Source organism: Pipistrellus hanaki, assembly GCF_964339955.1.
Source record: "Pipistrellus hanaki genome assembly, chromosome: 3".
NCBI classification, from domain to species: Eukaryota; Metazoa; Chordata; class Mammalia; order Chiroptera; family Vespertilionidae; genus Pipistrellus; species Pipistrellus hanaki.
The window spans coordinates 86,456,259-86,475,082 of NC_140505.1; the positions used below are offsets into that span (position 1 = coordinate 86,456,259).

Here is an 18,824-nt window from a genome sequence, read left to right on the forward strand (position 1 = left end):
GTTTCTTACCTTAATGCTATATACCGGATCGTGCAGTTAGCTGTCAATTTGAAGAAAAAAAGGATTTTTTCACTTAACAAAAAGAGCCGCATGTGGCTCCAGAGCCGCATGTTGCCGACACCTGGTCTAGACTTATTCCGCTGTTCGGATGTTTGGTCGATTTGCATATTATGCTTCTTTTAATTATTATATATATTTTCCATTTCACACCCCTTGTTCTCCCTCTTCACAGATCCTACCCACCCACCTCCTATTGACAGTGTTATGGCCTATGCATATCCTATATAATAAACAGCTAATATGCAAGTGGTCATCATGCCCTCATGCCATCACATGGTAACAGCTCACAAACGCAACACCAGGGAGAGAGGAATGGGGACAAGTTAGGCACAAATGAACTCGTGAGGGAGGAATTAGCACCAGCCAGGATGCAGCATGGGAGAAGGACAAGCCACCCACCCTGCAGTCTTGGGTGCCAGTGGCTCGCCTGTGCCTATGGCCCAGGAGAGGGACACCTGCACACCCTTGGTCCCAGGCACCAGTGGCTGGGGCTGCTGTCAGAGGAAGGGACAAGCAGCCTACCCTGCGGTTCCGGGTGCTAGTGGCTGAGGCTGTGTCCCAGAGAGACACTAGCAGCCCGCCCTGTGGTCCTGGCCACCAACGCCTGCTGCCCAGGAGGGACAAGCCACACTCCCTGTGGACCCGGGTGTCTGTGGCTGCGGCACGGGCCATGCTACCTGCCCATGGTCCTCTGCAGCTACTGCCTGCCTGTGTCCTGGGTGCCTGAGGCAGCCAGAGGGAGGGAAGCCCGGGTTCTGGGTGCCTGCGACTGGCTGGAGGAGGGAATCCTGGGTCCTGGATACAGGGTGAGGCAGAGGAGGTTAGGGAAAATCAGACCAGCAGGGAAGCACTTAGAGGTGATCAGGCAGGCAGGCAGGCAGAGGTGGTTTGAGGTGATCAGGCAGGTGAGTGGTTAGGAGCCAGTGATCCCAGATTGCAAGAGGCAGTCGGACATCCCCTGAGGGGTCCTGGATTGGAGAGGGCACAGGCCGGGCTGAGGGACCCCCCCTCTTCCATGCATGGGTTTCGTGCACCAGGCTTCTAGTAAGTATATAAGTTCTTTGCTTTATCTCTTTTTGTTCTCCCAGTCCCACTTGGATTTATGTCAGTCTCTTCCTTGCCTCCCTGCTTCAGGTCTTGTTTTCTTGGTCACTTCATTTTGTTTATTAGATTCTACATATAAGTGAGATGATGTGATATATGTCTTTCTCAGTTTGGCTTATTTCACTTAGTATAATATTTTCAGGTCCATCTATGCTGTCACAAAGGTATCAGATCCCTCTTTTTTACTGCTGCATACTATACCATTATGTATATGTGCCACAGCTTTTTTATCCATCTATTGATAAGCACTTGGGCTGTTTCTAACTTTTAGCTATGGTAAATAATCCTGCTATGAACATAGGGGTGCATATATTTCTGATTGGTATTTAGGGATTTTTAGCATATATCCTAAAGTGGGATCACTAGGTCAAATGGAAGTTCCATATTTTATTGTTTAAGGAAACTTAACATTGTTTTCCATAGTAGCTGCACCAGTCTGCATTCTAACTATCAGTAAACTAGTGTTCTCTTTTCTCCACATCCTTCCCAGCACTTGTTGTTTGTTGATTTTTGATGATATAGCCATTCTGACAGATGAGAGGTCATTATCTAACGTGGATTTAATTTGCATCTCTCTGATTATTAGTGACTTTGAACATTTTTTAATGTTTCTTGGCCATTTACATATCCTCTTTGGAGAAATATCTGTTCAGGTTTTCTGTCCATATTTTAATTGGATTGTTTGTCTTTTGTTGAGTTGTATGAGTACTTTATATATTTTGGATATTAACCCATTATCAGATATATCATTGGCAAATGTGTTCTCTCTTACAATGGGTTTCCTTTTTCATGTTAATGGTGGTTTCTTTTGCAGTGCAGAAGCTTTTTATTTTGATGTAGTCCCATTTGTTTATTTTCTCCTTAATTTCCTTTGCCTAGCAGATATATCTATAAACATATTGTTGCATGAGATATCTGAAATTTTACTGCCTATGTTCTCCTGCTCTCTAAGTCATTTATAGTTTCACTAGAGGCCCAGTGCATAACAATTCATTCACTGGAGGAGGAGTCCCTCAGCCTGGCCTGCCTCCTCTCACAATTTGGGAGCCCTCAGTGGCAGGAGGCTACCTGACAATCAGGGGAAGGTGATGCCCCACAACACCTCTGCTGCTGCCACTGCCAACAACACAAGTTTTGGCCGGCCCTGGTTACCTGAGCCTTGGGCAACCCTGGGTAGCTGGGCAGCCACCATTTGGTGCTTTCCTGCATCTCAGGCCTGCTCTGGGCAGCAAGGGGGCTGAGGAGACTGGGGGACTATGGAGGCAGGTGTACGGAGTTGCTGGGCCCACCTGGGGGTGGGTCAGGCTTTGCTGCCCACCTGCCACCCCAGCAGGGCTGAGGGGACTGGGCACTGCCATCTTGTGGCTGTGGGCACAGCCATCTTTGAGGGTGGGGCAGTCAATTAGCATATTTCCTCCTTATTGGCTGTAGGCACCTACATCTTTGCTATGGCATGAGGGTCCATTAGCATATTCCCTCTTTATTAGATAAGATGTCTTATATTTAAGTCTTTTATCCATCTGGAGTTTATTCTTGTGTATGGTGTAAATTTGTGATCTGGTTTCATTTTTTTCATGTGTCCAGTATTCTCAGCACCATGCTGAAGGACCCCTTTCTCTCCAGTGCATGAATTTTGTGCATGAGGCCTCTAGTATATATATGTCTGGGTTGTGATATAGACAGAAAGAGCTGCAAGATATAGACAGAAAGTTATCTAGAAGGGAGCTCCCATTAGACTATCAACTGATTTCTAAATAGAAACATATTAGGCGGAAGGGAATGAAATGAAGAATATAAAGTGATGAAGAGCAAGGGACTGAATCTGAGAATACTCTATCCAGCAAGACTATTATTCAAAATTGAAGGTGAAATCTGGAGCTTTGCACACAAAAAGAGTCTAAGGGAGTTTATTACTACCAAACTACAAATGCAAGAAATACAAAAGGGACAATTGTAAAAAGAAGAAATAGAAAGAGAGAAACAAACACAGGCATAAAAAATAAAAATGGCAACAAATGCTGAAACCGGTTTGGCTCGGTGGATAGAGCATCGGTCTGTGGACTGAAAAGTCCCAGGTTTTCTTCATTTTCTTTTAGTTCTTACACATACTGTTGAATTTTTTTTCCAACCTTTTCAGTGACCTTATGACCATTTCTCTGAATTCTTCTCTGACATATTGATGGCCTTCATTTCATTTACTTCCTTTTCTTTTGATGCCTCCTTTTCTTTCCTTTATGGGCTGTTTCTTTGTCTCCCCATGATCTCTCCTCTCCAGGTGTCTGGTTATATAGCTCTCTCTCCTGCATCGACTTAAATGCACAAAATACAACACAACCAGATACAACGTACTAGGCACTCAACACAAATGTATTCACTGTACTAATAACCACAAATAAAGATGTCAACCAAAGAAAAGAGAATTAAGGGGAAAAAAAAAGAGAGAGAGAGAGAGTGTGAAAAAATGATATTGAGAAAAGGAAAAAAAAAAACTAAGAGAGAAAAGAAAGCATAAAAAAGTAGGGGGAAAAAACTACTTATATGCGGAAAAATTTAAATGAACAACAACTAGTCCAAAAATATGCAAACAACTAACTCCGAGAGATGAATGCAAACCACCAAAAACAGCTAATAACAGGCAAGGAGAGGAAAAACAGAATCAAAGAGAAAGAGAGAGAGAGAGGAACACACACCAAAAAATCAATCTAATCAACAATCAAAGAAACAATAATAATAGGTCAGAGAGAAAGAAAGGCAAAATCAAAGTAAATAAAATAAAACCATAAAACAAAAACACACACATTAAAAATAAACAAAAACACATACTAAAAACACACACTAAAAATAAACAAACAGAAAAAGGAAGAGCAAAAAAAATTGGATAGTGAAAAAAGAGAAGAGTGAGTGTGTATGGATTGCATGGATGTTGAGCAGGGGATTGGAAATTAGATGTAAAAGTAGGATGAATTATTAACAGGGGTTAAAAAGAAGGAATTCTGAAAATCTACAGCAGTAATTGGATAAGAGATATAGGACTACAAAACTGAAAAAGTGAGGAAGAGAGTGTTGCCATAATGGTAAAATTGAGATATAGTAAAATGATGCTAAAGGAAAAATGAAAATAGAATGTAGAAGATTAATCCCAAAATAAAAGAAAATAAAGATAAAATTATATGAAAGTTTTAAAAAAGGTAAAATAAATATCAATAGTAGCTAAAATGTATTAAAAAAAATATATAGTCCGATTAAAAATAAAAATAAAATAATTAAAAAGGTAACATCAAGTGAGAAAAAAATAAAAAAATTATTTTCTTAAGAAAAAGATATAAAATAATAATGTGCAGTAGTAAAAGTCATTCACTTCCTCTACTGTTCAGTTTGGCATGCCTGTTTCTTATTGGGTAGTCAGGACAGTATGGAAGTTCCCTGCATTCCACCACTCCTCTGTGTCATAAGTCACAATTCTGTTTTCAAGTAGACAATATTCCTTTGTTTCTCAGGCTGCCTTTAGTTGCATTTACAAAATAGCCAATTTGTGATTCCACCTCTGGTTGGCAGTGTTTTTTGTACTGACATCTGGGGCTATAAGTCCTCTTTAGCCAATATTTAGATTTTGTTTTCCCCGCCACGCTTAATACTGGTTTGGGGGAATGGACTGCCCCAGAGCTGTTTTCTGTTCGTTTCTCCCCGTTCTGATCCACAGGTTCCACAAAAACACCTTCCCACTGCAGTCTCTGATAGTGTTTTAAATTGGGTGATCCTATGTACTGGGCATAGTAATCAAAAGCAAGTTTTTAAAGATAAAAAAGAGCTAGAGTAAGCATGTGGACTTGTGACTTCTTAGCCCTGGCACTGCACATGACTGTGCAAGTCTCTGCATATGTCTTTTTCCGCTGGCAGAGCACAACCGTATACTGGTAAAACTTCAGACTGCCCTTTTGTGCCCAGCCCAGCTATAAATTGATTTCTAGAGTTTCCTTATGCCAGCAGCCCTGTGGACCCCCTTCCACATTTGCAGACTTTGCTGATCCCAGTGGCGGTGGATTTTGTAGGGTGCAGACTTCCTCTATACCTCTATGCTCCTCTGCGTGTGTTTCTCCCTCTAGCCTGGATTGCAAACCTCACCTTTCTCTGGGTGAAATCTGACCTTTCCTTGAGAAGCTGCAGAGCTCGTCTGAGACTGCATATTTGCACTGCTTGAGACCCAGTGTTCATGGGTTTGCAATTGGTCCCTGCATATTGTAGTTGTAGGGTCCCGGTAGGTATCCAATTCTTCCTGGTTAAAGGCAAGGCTGTGCTTTTGATCACAGCCACTCTTCCCTTCAGGATGGCACAGTCTTTGTGGCAGAGCCCATTGCTCTGGGAGAGATTTTAGCAGCTTTGGAGGCTACCTGGTCAAGGCAGCCCAGTCCACCAGTCCCCTATAGCCCCTTGGAATATAGCTTTCCCTCACAAATAGATACTCTCCACACATCCACACTCTCTCCTTTTGTCTTTTGTTCTCTCACACACTATCGTTCAGCCTGCCTTCCCGTCAGCAGCCATCTTTGATCTACCCCATTTACCAGATCTTATGCAGTGGGAAAATGGATGTAAACTGTTAATATATGACTTAAGTTGTAGTAACTGTGCTATACATTTAACTACTATTGATATTTATAAAAATGTTATGTTTATTATGAATTTTTTATTAAAACTAAATGCATATGTGAATATGCATACGTAGTCTCCAAGTTTATATCCATGTTCTTCAGTCATCAAATATCAAGTTAAAAAGTTGTAGTACATTTACACAAAGGAATACTTCTTTGTTTCAATAAAGAAGGAAATCTTACTCCTTGTGACAGCCTGGGTGAACCCTTGAGAGCTTTATGGAAAGTGAAATAGTAAGCCAGTCAGTGAAACACCATGTGATTACACTCATGTGGAATCTAAGGAACAAAATAAATTCACAAACAAAATAGAAACTAGACTTATATCCATAGTTAGAAAACGGACGGACAGCTGTCAGATGGTGAGTTATGCAGGGCTGCTTGAAAAATTGAAGGGATTAAGCAAAGAAAAAACAAAAACAAATAAAAAACACTATCATAGAAACAGACAAGAATATGGTGATTATCAAAGTGAAATGCGACCAGATAGGTAGAAGTGATTAAGGGGAGATAAATTGTGATAGATGGAGACTTAGGGTGGTGAACACACAATCCTATCTAATAAAAGAGTAATATGCAAATTGACTGCACCTCTACTACAAGCCACACCCTCCAGCCATGCTCACTGGTCAATCAGGAGCTAATATGCAAATAAACCCAACCAAGATGGCTGCTGCCATAGAGATCAGGAGGGAGGCTTAGGATTTCTGGGCAATGGAGGAAGCTAAGCTTTCCGCCTGCTCTTGCTGGCCTTGGCCGGGAGTCTGTTCATCGGAGCCAGTTGGGGTCCCCTGCAGGCCATCAGAGTAAGCTGGGGGTCCCTGCCCAGGTCCTGAGCCTTGGCCAGAGGTTATGGCCTCGTCCAGGGGTGGAACTGGGCAATTGGAGCCAGCTGGGGGTCCTTTGCCCAAGGCCAGAGGCTTTAGGCCTTTGACCACATGGGGGCATCCATCTTGTGTGTTGGAGTGATGGTCAATCTGCATATTGCTCTTTTATTAGATAGAATGGAGACCTGGTGCATGGGTGTGGACTGGCTGGTTTGACCTAAAGGGTGCCCCGGATCAGGGTGGGGTTCCCTTTGGGTGTAGGGTGGCCTGGGCAAGGGGCCTGTGGTGGTTTGCAGGCCAGCCATGCCCACTGGTGACCCAAGCAGAGGCCCTGATTTCTGGGATTTATGTATTTTCTACAATTGAAACTTGTAGCCTGGAGCAGTCATTGTCAATCATGAATTTGGTTGATACTTTTAAGGGTAAAGCATCAATTTCCTTTCAGGGTGCACAAATCCCTACACCAGGCCACCAGTATTGAATAAGATTGGTGAATGGGGATATCACTGTATTGTTCCTTTTCCTAAGTTAAACACTTTTAATTTTTGCCCTTTGAGTATGATATTTGCTGTAGGTTTATCATATAAGGCCTTTATTATGTTGAGGCATGATGCCTCTATTCCTACTTTGCTGAGAGTTTTTATCAAAAGTAGGTGCTGGCCCTAACTGGTTTGGCTCAGTGGATAAAGTGTCAACCTGTGGACTGAAGAATCCTGGGTTTGATTCTGGTCAAGGCCTCATGGATGGGTTTTGGGTTTGATCCTCAATGAGGTTTTGAAGGAGGAAGCCGATCTATCACTCATTATTGGTGTTTCTATCTCTCTCTCTCTTTTCCTCTCTGAAATCAATAAAAATATTTTTTTTTTAAATGGGTGCTGGATTTTGTCAAAGGCTTTTTTTTAAAAAATGTATTGATATCATATAATTTCTATATTTTATTTTATGTAATGCATCATGTTTATTCATTTACCAGCCTGCATCCTTGGTATTTATCCAACTTGTTCATGGTAAATAATCATCCTGTATAAATAAAGGCTAATATGCAAATTGTCCCCTTTCCGGGGAGTTTGACCTGGAGTTCAACTGGGAGTTTGACCTGGGAGTTCCTTTGCCCGACCTGCACCCTCTGCAATCTGAGAGCCCTAGAAGGATGTCCAACTGTCAGTTTAGGCCCGATCCCAGGGATCTCTGGCTCCTAACCGTTCACTGCCTGCTCACCCTAACCACTCTGCCTGCCTGACCCCCTAATTGACCTCCCCTGCCAGCCTGGTCACATCTAACTGACCTCCCCTGCTAGCCAGCCTTATCACCCCTATTAACTTAAAAAAAAATCTTATCCTCTTCATACACAATTGTATTTGATTTTCTTATTGGCTTCTCTCTCACACACAATTTTTCTCCTTTATGTAACACTTTTTCCTGCTGATTCATCATTTATAAGCTTTTCTTTCCTCATTTCCTTCTGTTCTATTATTCTTCTTCCTATCTTTCTCTTACCTTCCCTCCCTCCCCACATTCCTTCTTTCCTTTATCTTTATCCCAGCCCTTCCTCTTCTTTTCTTTCCTTTCCACTTTAATTTTTTTCTTCCCTTCCTTCCTTCGACCTGCTTTGCTCCCTCCTGCATTTCTTCCTTCTTCCCATTCTCCTTTTAAGCTCTACTTGCTTCCTATTTAAAAATTTTCGTCCTTCCCTCTTTCTCATCCTACCTTGCCCATACATTCTTCTCTACTTACTTGCATTCTTTTAATATCTTATCTATCTACTTGCCTAATTATTCACTATCATTTATCTTTTTTCTTTTCTGACTCCTATTTTTAAAATCTGTCTCCAGTATACAACTATACTTGATTTTCATTATAGTTCCTACAGTTCACTCACAAGTCCTCTTTCCTTCTTTAACTCTGCTCTCTACTGACTCCTTTATAAAATTCTTCTCTCCCTCACCTCCCTTCTTAAAGCTTCCTCTCAGGGTGGGGGGACGCGGGGTGCATTAACCCCCAGGCCAGGGCTTAGCCCCGGCCAGGTGTTCACTGCCCCCCTTTCTCTTGCCTCCTTGCCACCATCCTGCTCTCATTCCCTGCCCGGAATGGAGGGTGGCCTAGGCCCTTGAAGCCTGGGCACTGCTGCTGGCATTGCAAAGTACTAGGAGAGCCTCTGCCTAGAAGGCCTCGGATCGTCCACCTCTCTGTCCTGAACTTATGGCGCCTGCCTGCCAATGGCCTGCACTGGGGGCCAGCACCCTCATCCTGCGGCTGGGTGGGCCTTCCAATGCACCCTTGCTGGGCGCACCTGCTCCCCCATGCGATCACCACCCCCTCCTCCTTTCCTTCTCTTTTCCATTCCTACATCATTTTCTTGTTCCCTCTCTGTATTTCTGTTTCTCCTCTCCGTCTGGTCTGTCTGCATGCAGGCCTGCCTTCCTCTCCCTCTCCTTTCATATCCCCTCCTATCATATCCTATCCTACCCTGGGCCTTGCAGCTGCCTGAGCAGAGGGCAGGGACTCAGCCTGCTGATTTGGTCATGACATGATACTATAAGGAATAATTTGCATATTTCTCTATTTAGTTTAGTTTTTGCCTCCTTGTGTTTGAAAGTTTTTGAGGTTTTTTTTTTTTTTTTTTTTTTTTTTTAATTTAAATTCTTTATTGTTTAAAGTTTTGCATATGTCTCCTTTCCTCTACATTTTCACCAGAACTTGTTTGTTGATTTGTTGATGATAACCATTCTATGAGATGGTACCTCATGGTCATTTTGATTTGCATCTCTTGGATGATTAGTGACTTTGAGCATGTTTTCATAACGTCTCTTATCCTTCTGTATGTCCACTTTAAAATAGTGTCTATTTATATTTAGGAGCTTTGTATATTTTTATTGGATTGTTTATCTTACTTTTGTTAAGTTGTATGAGTTCCCTATAAATGTTGGAGATTAAACCCTTATCAGAGATAAAATTGGCAAATATGTTCTTCCACACAGTGAGCTTTCTTGTTGTTGTTGTTTTTTTAATATATTTTATTGATTTTTTACAGAGAGGAAGGGAGAGGGATAGAGAGCTAGAAACATCAATGAGAGAGAAACATCATTGCCTCCTGCGCACCCCCTACCGGGGATGTGCCCGCAACCAATGTACATGCCCTTGTCCCAAATCGAACCTGGGACCTTTCAGTCCTCAGACCAATGCTCTATCCACTGAGCCAAACCGGTTTCCACTTTCTTGTTGTTTTGTTGATGTTTCTTTTGCTGTGCAGAAGTTTTTATTTTGATGTAGTGCTATTTGTTTTCTCTTAGTTTCAATTGTTCTAGGAGCTGTATTGGTAAATATATTGCTATGGCATATGTCTGATATTTTGGTGCCTATGGATAATTTAAAAACTTTTTTGGTTTCTCATCTTACGTTTAAGTCCTTTTTCCACTTTGATTTTATTTTTCTAAGTTGTAAGTTGGTCGTCTTGTTTATTTTTATTTTTTTTCATGTATCTGCCCAATTTTCCCTGCACCATTTATTGAAGAGACTGACTTGTATGTATGTATATGTGTGTGTGTGTGTGTGTGTGTGTGTGTGTGTGTGTGTTTTAACTTGGGTTGATTTCTAGTTTCATGCCATTGTGATTGAGAATATATGCTTAATATGGTTTCAGTTTGTTAAGATTATTTTTTGTACTAACTTGTGGACTGTTTTGGGGAATGGCTTTTGAGAAAAAAATGTATATACTGCCCTTTAAGAATCATATGTTTTGTAAATATAGATTAAATCTATGTGATCAAGTATGTTGTTTAAGGAGGCCACAGCAAGATGGGTAGGAAGTATGGTGGTAAGAAAAGACTGGCTAGACTCCCAAAGGCAGCAGCTGAAATTCTGGAGAAATATCTCAGTTGTAGGGGGTTACTATTTCTTTATTGACTGTTTTTTTTTGTTTGTTTTTTTCTGGAAGTTCTGTCCAGTAAAATCAGAGGTGTGTTAAAGTCTCCTACTATGACTGTATTGCTGTTGATACCTCCTTTAGAGTCCTTCAAAAGTTTTATTTTAAACTAGAGGCTCAGTGCATGAAATTCATGTACTTAGGGGCTGGAATCCCTCAGCCCAGACTGCGCCCTCTTGCAGTCTAGGAGCCCTCAGGAGATGTCTGATTGCTGCAGAGGTGAGAGAGGCTCCTGTCACTGCCACTGTGCTCACCAGCATGAGCCTGGTTTCTGGCTGAGCCACAGTCCCCCTGTGGTCAGTGTATGTCATGGCGACCAGCCATTCTGCCGGAGTCCAAGGTGAGTGGCTGCAAATGAAATTTAGAGTGTTGGCCCATTAAGGGAATGTTAGCCATCTGCCCCTGCTGGACAGTACCTCTGGTGCTTTTCACAGCCAGGTGTTATGTAGACACCTTTCCCAGTTTTGTTACTCTGGGCTTGGGAGTCCAGCTTGGGTTTATACCACAGACATCTCAGAGGTAACCCCCTACAACTGAGATATTTCTCCAGAATTTTAGCTGCTGCCTTTGGGAGTCTAGCCAGTGTTTTCATACCACCATACTTCCTACCCATCTTGATGTGGCCTCCTCTTTACATGCTTGTTTATAATGATTCTTACCACTTTGTCTTCTGTAGGTTATTCAGGATGATATCTCTATATTTTAGTGTAATTTCAATTTAGAATGAGAGATTGTTGGTGTAGCTTCTAATTATTCTGCCATCATCTTGGAATCTCCCAGTTGTACAGCTTTTAGTGTTTGTCTTTAAAAATATATTTCAGCAGTAGAATTTTTTTTTTTATATAAACATCTCTATTCTATGTAGATATCTTAATTTCTCAAAATTTCATTAAAAATGTACAGATTGTGTGTAGATTACATTATGGTTGAAAATTTTCAAACTCAATGTTATGTAGACAAAATATATATATATATATATATATATATGTATATGTGTGTGTGTGTGTGTGTGTGTATATATATATATATATATATATATATATATATATATATATATATATATTTGATTTCACAGAGGAAAGGAGAGGGAGAAAGAGAAACATGATGCGAGAGAATCTTTGATCAACTGCCTCCTGCACACTCCTACAGGGGATCAAGCCACCAACCTGGGCATGTGCTTTTGACCAGATCGAACCTGGGACCCTTCAATCTGCAGGCTGAAACTCTATCCACTGAGCAAAACTGGCTAGGGCTATTTAGATAAATTTTGATTCCTATATTTGTAAATATCTATGAGGTTTTCTTAAATTTATTTGTAGCTCAATTTTATGAGTTCTTTCTGATAAGTTTGTAATACTTAGAAACACGAGCTGTTAAATGACTAATCTTAATGACTCAATTTGCAACAAATTAGATAACCTAAAATGAAACAACTTAAAAAAATAAAAAATACTTTTAAATGAGTGAAATGATTTGACCTGACATTGTTTTTATAGTTGATAAACAATTTTTTTATATATTACTGATTTCTGTTGTTCATTGTTGATTTTCTAAATAAAAATAAATGAATTGAATTTTGTTCAAAATATTTTAGACAACTTGAAATAACAAATTTTAGTGGTTGATAATTACTATTAAATTATGTACTTGGCAAATATATATTAAATAACTGAATAGTGCTATTAAGTAATCTGGAGAACAAGGTGGTCTGTAATCTATATTTTTATTTATTTTTATTTTTTATGTGAAAGCTAGTCTAATTATCCCCTGTCCCCTTATCCACTGGAGGTATATTTGCTCAAATATCTAGCAATCATTTGTGTTTTTCTATATTTTAGAAAACAACTTTTGTATTCTCTGCTTTAAGCTATTCTATCTAATAAAAGAGTAATATGCAAATTAACCACCTCTATGCTACATCCATAAGCCACGCCCACCAGCCAACCAGGAGTGAATATGCAAATTAACCCAACCGAGATGGCTGTGGCCACAGAAAGAGCAGGAGGGAGGATTGGCTTTCCTGGTGATGGAGGAAGCCAAGCTTTCCATATACCCTGGCCAGCCCAAGCCTCTGCTTAAAGCTACAAAGTTTCAATTATAGAACATAAATAAATCCCAACAAAAATGGGGGCAGCCATGGAGCTGCAGAGAGCAGGAGGCTAGGTTTTCCCATGGCGATGGAGGAAGACAAGCTTCTGCAGCTCTGGCCTGCTTTGGCCTTTGTTTAAGGCTACAAAGTTTCAATTATAGAAGATAAATAAAACCCAACAGAAATGGCTGTCGCCACAGAGAGGGCAGAAGGCTTGGCTCCACTCTAGGCTACAAAGTTTCAATTGTAGAAGATAAATAAATCCCAGATACCAGGGCCTCTGCTTGCTTTCACTGGGGGTCATGGCCAGCCTGCAAACCACCATAAGCTCCTCACCCAGGCCTCCCCACAGCCCACAGCCCAAGGGAACCCCACCCTGATCCGGAACACTCTTCAGGGCAAACCAGCTGGCCCCCACCCATGTACCAGGCCTCTATCTTATCTAATAAAAGAGTAATAGGCAGATTGACTGTCACTTTAGCACACAAGATGGCTGCCCCCTTGTGGTCAAAGATGATTGCCCACATGTGGACATAAGATGGCCACAAGATGGCCAGCAGGGTAGGGCAGCAGGGAGGGACCAGGCCTGCAAGGGAGGGGAGTTGGGGTCAATCTAGCCTCCAGGGGAGGACAGTTAGGGGTGACCAGGCTGGTAGAGGAGGGAAGTTGGGCGTAAACAGACTGGTAGTGGAGCAGTTAGACATCAATCAGGTTGGCAGGGGCATGGTTATTGGGTGATCAGGCTGGCAGGCAGAAGTAGTTAGGAGCAATCAGGAAGGCAGGCAGGCAAGCAGTTGGGAGCCAGCAGTCCTGGATTTTGAAAGGGATGTCCGACTGCCCGTTTAGGCCTGACTTCACTGAGATTGGGTCTAAACGGGCAGTTGGACATCCCTTGAGGGGTCTCAGATTGGAGTGGGTGCAGACTGAGCTGAGGGACACACACCCCCATGCATGAATTTCATCATCAGGCCTTTAGTCTATATATATAAAAGCCTAGTATGAGAATTGTCCCTTCAGGAGCTTGAAAAGGTTTGATCACTCACTGTGACATGCACGGACCACCAGAGGATGGTGTGAGGCAAAGGAAGGCCCCTGCTAGTTGCCAGCAGCCTGGGAAGGGAGATTCCTGCCAGGAGCCAACAGCCGGGGAAGGAATGGCCTCTCTGGCAGCCTGAAGGATGGTCTAGGCCAGCAGTTGGAAGGCCCCAATGGGCCTGATCACCGGCCAGGCATAGGGACCTTACCCATGCACGATTTTAATGCATTGGGCCTCTAGTTAACTGTAAAGAGACTAAGGTTTGGGTCCACAAATTATTACAGAACTTAAACTATCTATATAAAAAAAGCACACTAAAAATGCATTTTGTTGACCCTAGTTAATATAAAATGAGAACTCAATTGAAATTTATTTTTTTATTTTTAATGAATACTCATAAGTTACATTTAGAATATAAAATTACCCCTGATTTAATAAGTCTATATGGTGTGTTTTAATTGTATTTAAATTGTACTACTTTTTAAAAAACATATTTTTATTGATTCCAGAGAGTAAGGAAGAGGGAGAGATATGTAGAAACATCAGTGAGGAGAGAGAATCATTGATTGGATGCCTCCCACAAGCCTCCCTCCCCACTCCCAACTGGGGATCGAGCCCTGCCTGGAATTAAACTTGGGATTCCTCAGTCCACAGGCTGTTGTTCTATCCACCAAGCCAAACTGGGTAGGGCTAAATTGTGCTATTAATGTTAAAAAGTTTTTCATTTGCCAGGTCTTTCTTGAACTTACAATCCAAAGTAGAATGTAGATTATTCTCTCTCATTTTAGACCATTCTCTTTTTCTCACAGAAATCATTATGATTTGTGATCCTATATTGTTTTACTTGTTTAATGTATTTCTATTTTATTAAACCATAAATTTCAGAAAAGTGGGAACTATGATCAGTCTTGTCAAATCTGTGTGTTTGCAGAACCCTGCACAATATAAATGTTAAATGAATGAACACAAATATAATTATAATTTCATAGTTTTGGGATCTTGGTTAATTGGAAGGTTTATCAAGATTTAAGGCTTTCTCGCTCTGTCCAAATCACAAGTTTATTCTTTATGAACCACTTCCTTCATCTGAAAAATGAGAAATGGGATGAGGGACTTGAAATGGTAGAGGGCAACTGTTTCTTTCTGCAAGCATTTTTTGTATGTATGTTATGAATGTTACAATTGCTTTTTATACAATAAAAACTATACATATTGATATCTTTAATTTTTTTTTTCATATAAGTGGTACATGATCAGCATTGTCCACATATACAATCGATGGAGAAACAGCGAAATTCGATGCTATGTGAATGGACAGCTAGTATCGTATGGTGATATGGCTTGGCATGTTAACACAAATGATGTAAGTTTTATTTTAACCTGTGTTTTAATGTATTTGAACATATGCTATGTAGTTTGTAGTTGAATATTAAATAGTTTGTTAGAAACTTAATATATTGTTTTACTTTGAATTTTTTTTTTATTAAGTGAATTTTTAAGTCTTAAATGTAATGTAATTGCTACAAGATATGATTAGTGATACAAAAAAAGAAAAAAATGCTTGGGTATTTATTAAGTATTAGGTCAAAAACATCAAGGCAGTATTCTAGTATTTCCAGAATCCCAGGCATTAAAAATGTATCTTTCACCTTATTTGGATGTGACACAAAAACCTTAGACAGATAAGTATAACATATAGTCACTACTATTTTTAGATAAATGGTGAAAAATTCTATGGACTAAAATTAAGTGGGAACAGGTATAGAAAGTGTAGGTTTAGGGAAGGGAGAAGACAGACAATACAGAAATGATTTTATTAGAGTTCAGGGAGCAAGCCATGTGGATATTTGGGGAGAAAATCCCATTCATTGCATGTTCAGAGGTTTTAAGCTGAAACTGGAAAGTTTCTTAAACAACAAAATAACCAGTTTCTTTGGGGCAGAGGGAAGAGAAGAGATAAGAGATGAGGCAAAGCAGATACTAGACAGTTAAATATGCAAGGCCTCATGTACTAACTTAAGGCTTGGACTTTCCAGTCTTACCTAGTGTAAAAATCTTTACTTATAATAATCTATAATAATAAAAGCATAATATGATAATTATACTGGAAGTCCTGACCACCTTCTGGAGGAAGCCAGGGCTGCCAGGGAAGGCCTAGTCCCAGGTGCCTGCTGACAATCAAAGGGAAGCCTGAGTCCTGGGTGCCAGAGGGAAGCTGGCGCCCGCAGCTGGGGGAAGGAAGGCTACTCCTGCATGATTTTCGTGCATTGGGCCTCTAATAAGATTATCAGCAGACTAGTGATATGATGCTGACTGGTATTTTAGGAACATCAATCAGGTTGCAGTATTGAGAATATTTTTAAAGGAAATAATTGGCAGAAGTAGGGGGATCTGTTAAATGATTTACAGCTACTATAACAAAGGTACTAATTTTGACTAGAATATTAGCAGTGGAGGAGATAACATAGTTGGATTCTTAATAGAGGATATATAGATTTAAAAACTCTTTTTTCTCTATTTTGTGCCTTCTCTTAACTTCATCCTAGCCTGTTAGAGCAAAATTAAGAGATATGTTCTAATGCTCACAGAATAATCCCAGCAAGCCTCTTTTTAATAAATTCATATCTCAATATTATTTGTATCTCAGTAGACTTTAGTCTTCTCAGTGCATGGGTTGGCTCTTGTTCTAGTAGCACTGTATGCATAGTCTATTGTTTGTTCTCTCGGTCAGGGCCCTTTACCTCTTTCAGTATAGTCTGTTTTTACATTTTTTAATGACCCTAACAAACAGAAATCAAAGAAAATAACAGAAATCATGTATCTTACAAACCATATTTCATATCTGTTCCTTTCTAAGAAAAGTTTGTCTTTTTCTGTCCTAGAAACTTGTAGTTGGGACATAGTAAATATTTATGAGGATAATTTTGTCAGAATTAGAATATACAGATGAAATTCTTGTTTTGCTCTCCAAATGAAAAAGTCTTTTTATTAGAGTGGAAAAAACCTCAGTCATATTGTTGAGTGTCATTATCTCTACGAATATATATATCTTAATACAACAAAGAAAATACTTAGATTTGTGAATTATTTGCAGTAACACTCCACTATATACTACATGAAGAGACCTGGAGAGTAATGCATATGCACATAAGTATTATAAAGTCAGTACTTAAGTCCTTATACTTTTAATTAAGAATTGAATAGTTAATGACTAGTTTCTGTTTTTGTATCTCATTCACATGAGTGTAATAACCTGTAAGGATGTGAAAGAGAAACAGCCAGTGACTGCTTTTACTGGTCTAGATGGGTGGGACCAAATATTAGGAGAGGTTTAAAACACCTTAGTGGGAAAGGTCTTGTTAAGAATGGCTTCTTAGGTACTCAACTCTCCAGGTGGAGAACACTGTACCATCTGCTTTAGGCATCAGACTTCTGTGATCTCTTTTGATTTTGAAAAATGCTTACTTATGTGAGAGAGGGGAGTGATTTTCTCTGTTTGGAGAAATAGAGGATTATATCAATAATGGAGAAATTGGGTTGAGTTTTAAAAATTAGGCCCTATATATTTATGGTTAAAATTGGACCAGTTATTCTCTGATTCAGATGAGTCTTTTTCTGTATATGGATAATAATAACTCATTTAAGTTTAAAAATAAGTTTTACTTTTGTAAATAAATAACTATAAGCCCTTTTGCTTTTAAATATAAAATTGGAGAACTGGTCAAGTGATTATTGAGTAATGGTTATTGTTTGTTTAACTTGTCAATCAATACCAAACATTTAACTGAGTTATTTTTCCTAAAAACTTTTAGCTGGCTTTTACTACTTAAATACTTGATAAGAATTAATTGATATTTTCTTTTTTATTGTTATGACAGTGAAAGAAGGTGTCCTTAATTTTGTCATTAGAAAATAATACATTTGCTTTTTATAACTTTTTCAAAATAGAGCTATGACAAGTGCTTTCTTGGATCCTCTGAAACTGCTGATGCAAATAGAGTATTCTGTGGTCAACTTGGTGCCGTGTATGTATTCAGTGAAGCACTCAACCCTGCACAGATATTTGCAGTTCATCAGTTAGGACCTGGATATAAGGTAGTAAGAACTCTCTTACAAATCCTGTGGAAAGATTGTGTAAATTCCATGTTAAATGTGATATAATATATAGTGATAGTCTTCAATGTGGTTTAAAAGTCATCTCTATTTTTTGGAACTCAACTGTTATGTTTATTTTCTTTCAAAGGTGCTTTTCGTTTTTTAACATTTATCTTGAGCTATTTTTATTCTTTAGTTTGTTTTGTAATGTTGAAGCCATGGCATTTCTTATATAATTTTGAAATATAAAATTTATAAAAACCTGTTGTTTAATGTGCTATTTGAAATATCAAATTTTGAAAGGTATACACTGAGTGGCCAGATTATTATGGCCACTCAGTGTATAATAATTGGCCACTTTGTATATCCTATATAATAAAAGGCTAATATGCAAATTGTCCCCTTGACCAGGAGTTCGACCAGCAGGCAAGCTGGCCAACTGCCCATGTCTCCTTCCCCTGGCCAGGCTGGCCGGACCCACCCATGCAAGAATTCATGCACTGGGCCTCTAATATATATGTGTGTGTATACACACACACACACACACACACACACACACACACATGCTGAGTGGCCAGATTATTATGTGTTCAGAGATCATAATAATCTGGCCACTCAGTATATAATAAACAAATGAAATGACTGTTAATTTTAAAATTAGAGTAACCTAGAAAGAATAAAGATTTAGAGGAAAAATGGTATAAAGTAATACTTTATGGAGTAATAATTCTATTTTTAAAATAATAAAATAAAGTATTACTCCATAATAACTGCCTACCCTAGAACCAAATAATTTCAGCCACATGTAATTTTTGCAAAGCTAATTATTTAATATGATTTATTATATTCTTCCTGCTTTGTAATATTTAAGATGAAGACTTATTTAGGTAAGATATTGTATTCATATATATGAACTAGAGGCCCGATGTATGAAATTTGTGCATAGGTAGGATCCCTAGGCTTGGCTGGTGATAAGGGCTGATCTGTCGGGCGACTGGCAAGGCGATTGGGGGTCCCCTGCCGGCATTTGCCTTGGAGCCAT

At 39.6% G+C, this 18,824-nt stretch overlaps 1 protein-coding gene across 3 annotated transcripts in view; it reads left to right on the forward strand.

The window, feature by feature from the left end:
• The window catches only part of NBEA (neurobeachin), a 796,980-nt gene that overhangs the window by 89,929 nt on the left and 688,227 nt on the right, over positions 1–18,824 (forward strand). For all 3 annotated transcript variants that reach the window (XM_084879290.1, XM_084879291.1, XM_084879292.1), the window contains exons 7-8: positions 14,931–15,050; positions 17,636–17,782. In XM_084879290.1, coding sequence (XP_084735416.1) covers positions 14,931–15,050; positions 17,636–17,782 — 267 coding nt within the window. The remainder of the gene's footprint in view (positions 1–14,930; positions 15,051–17,635; positions 17,783–18,824) is intronic.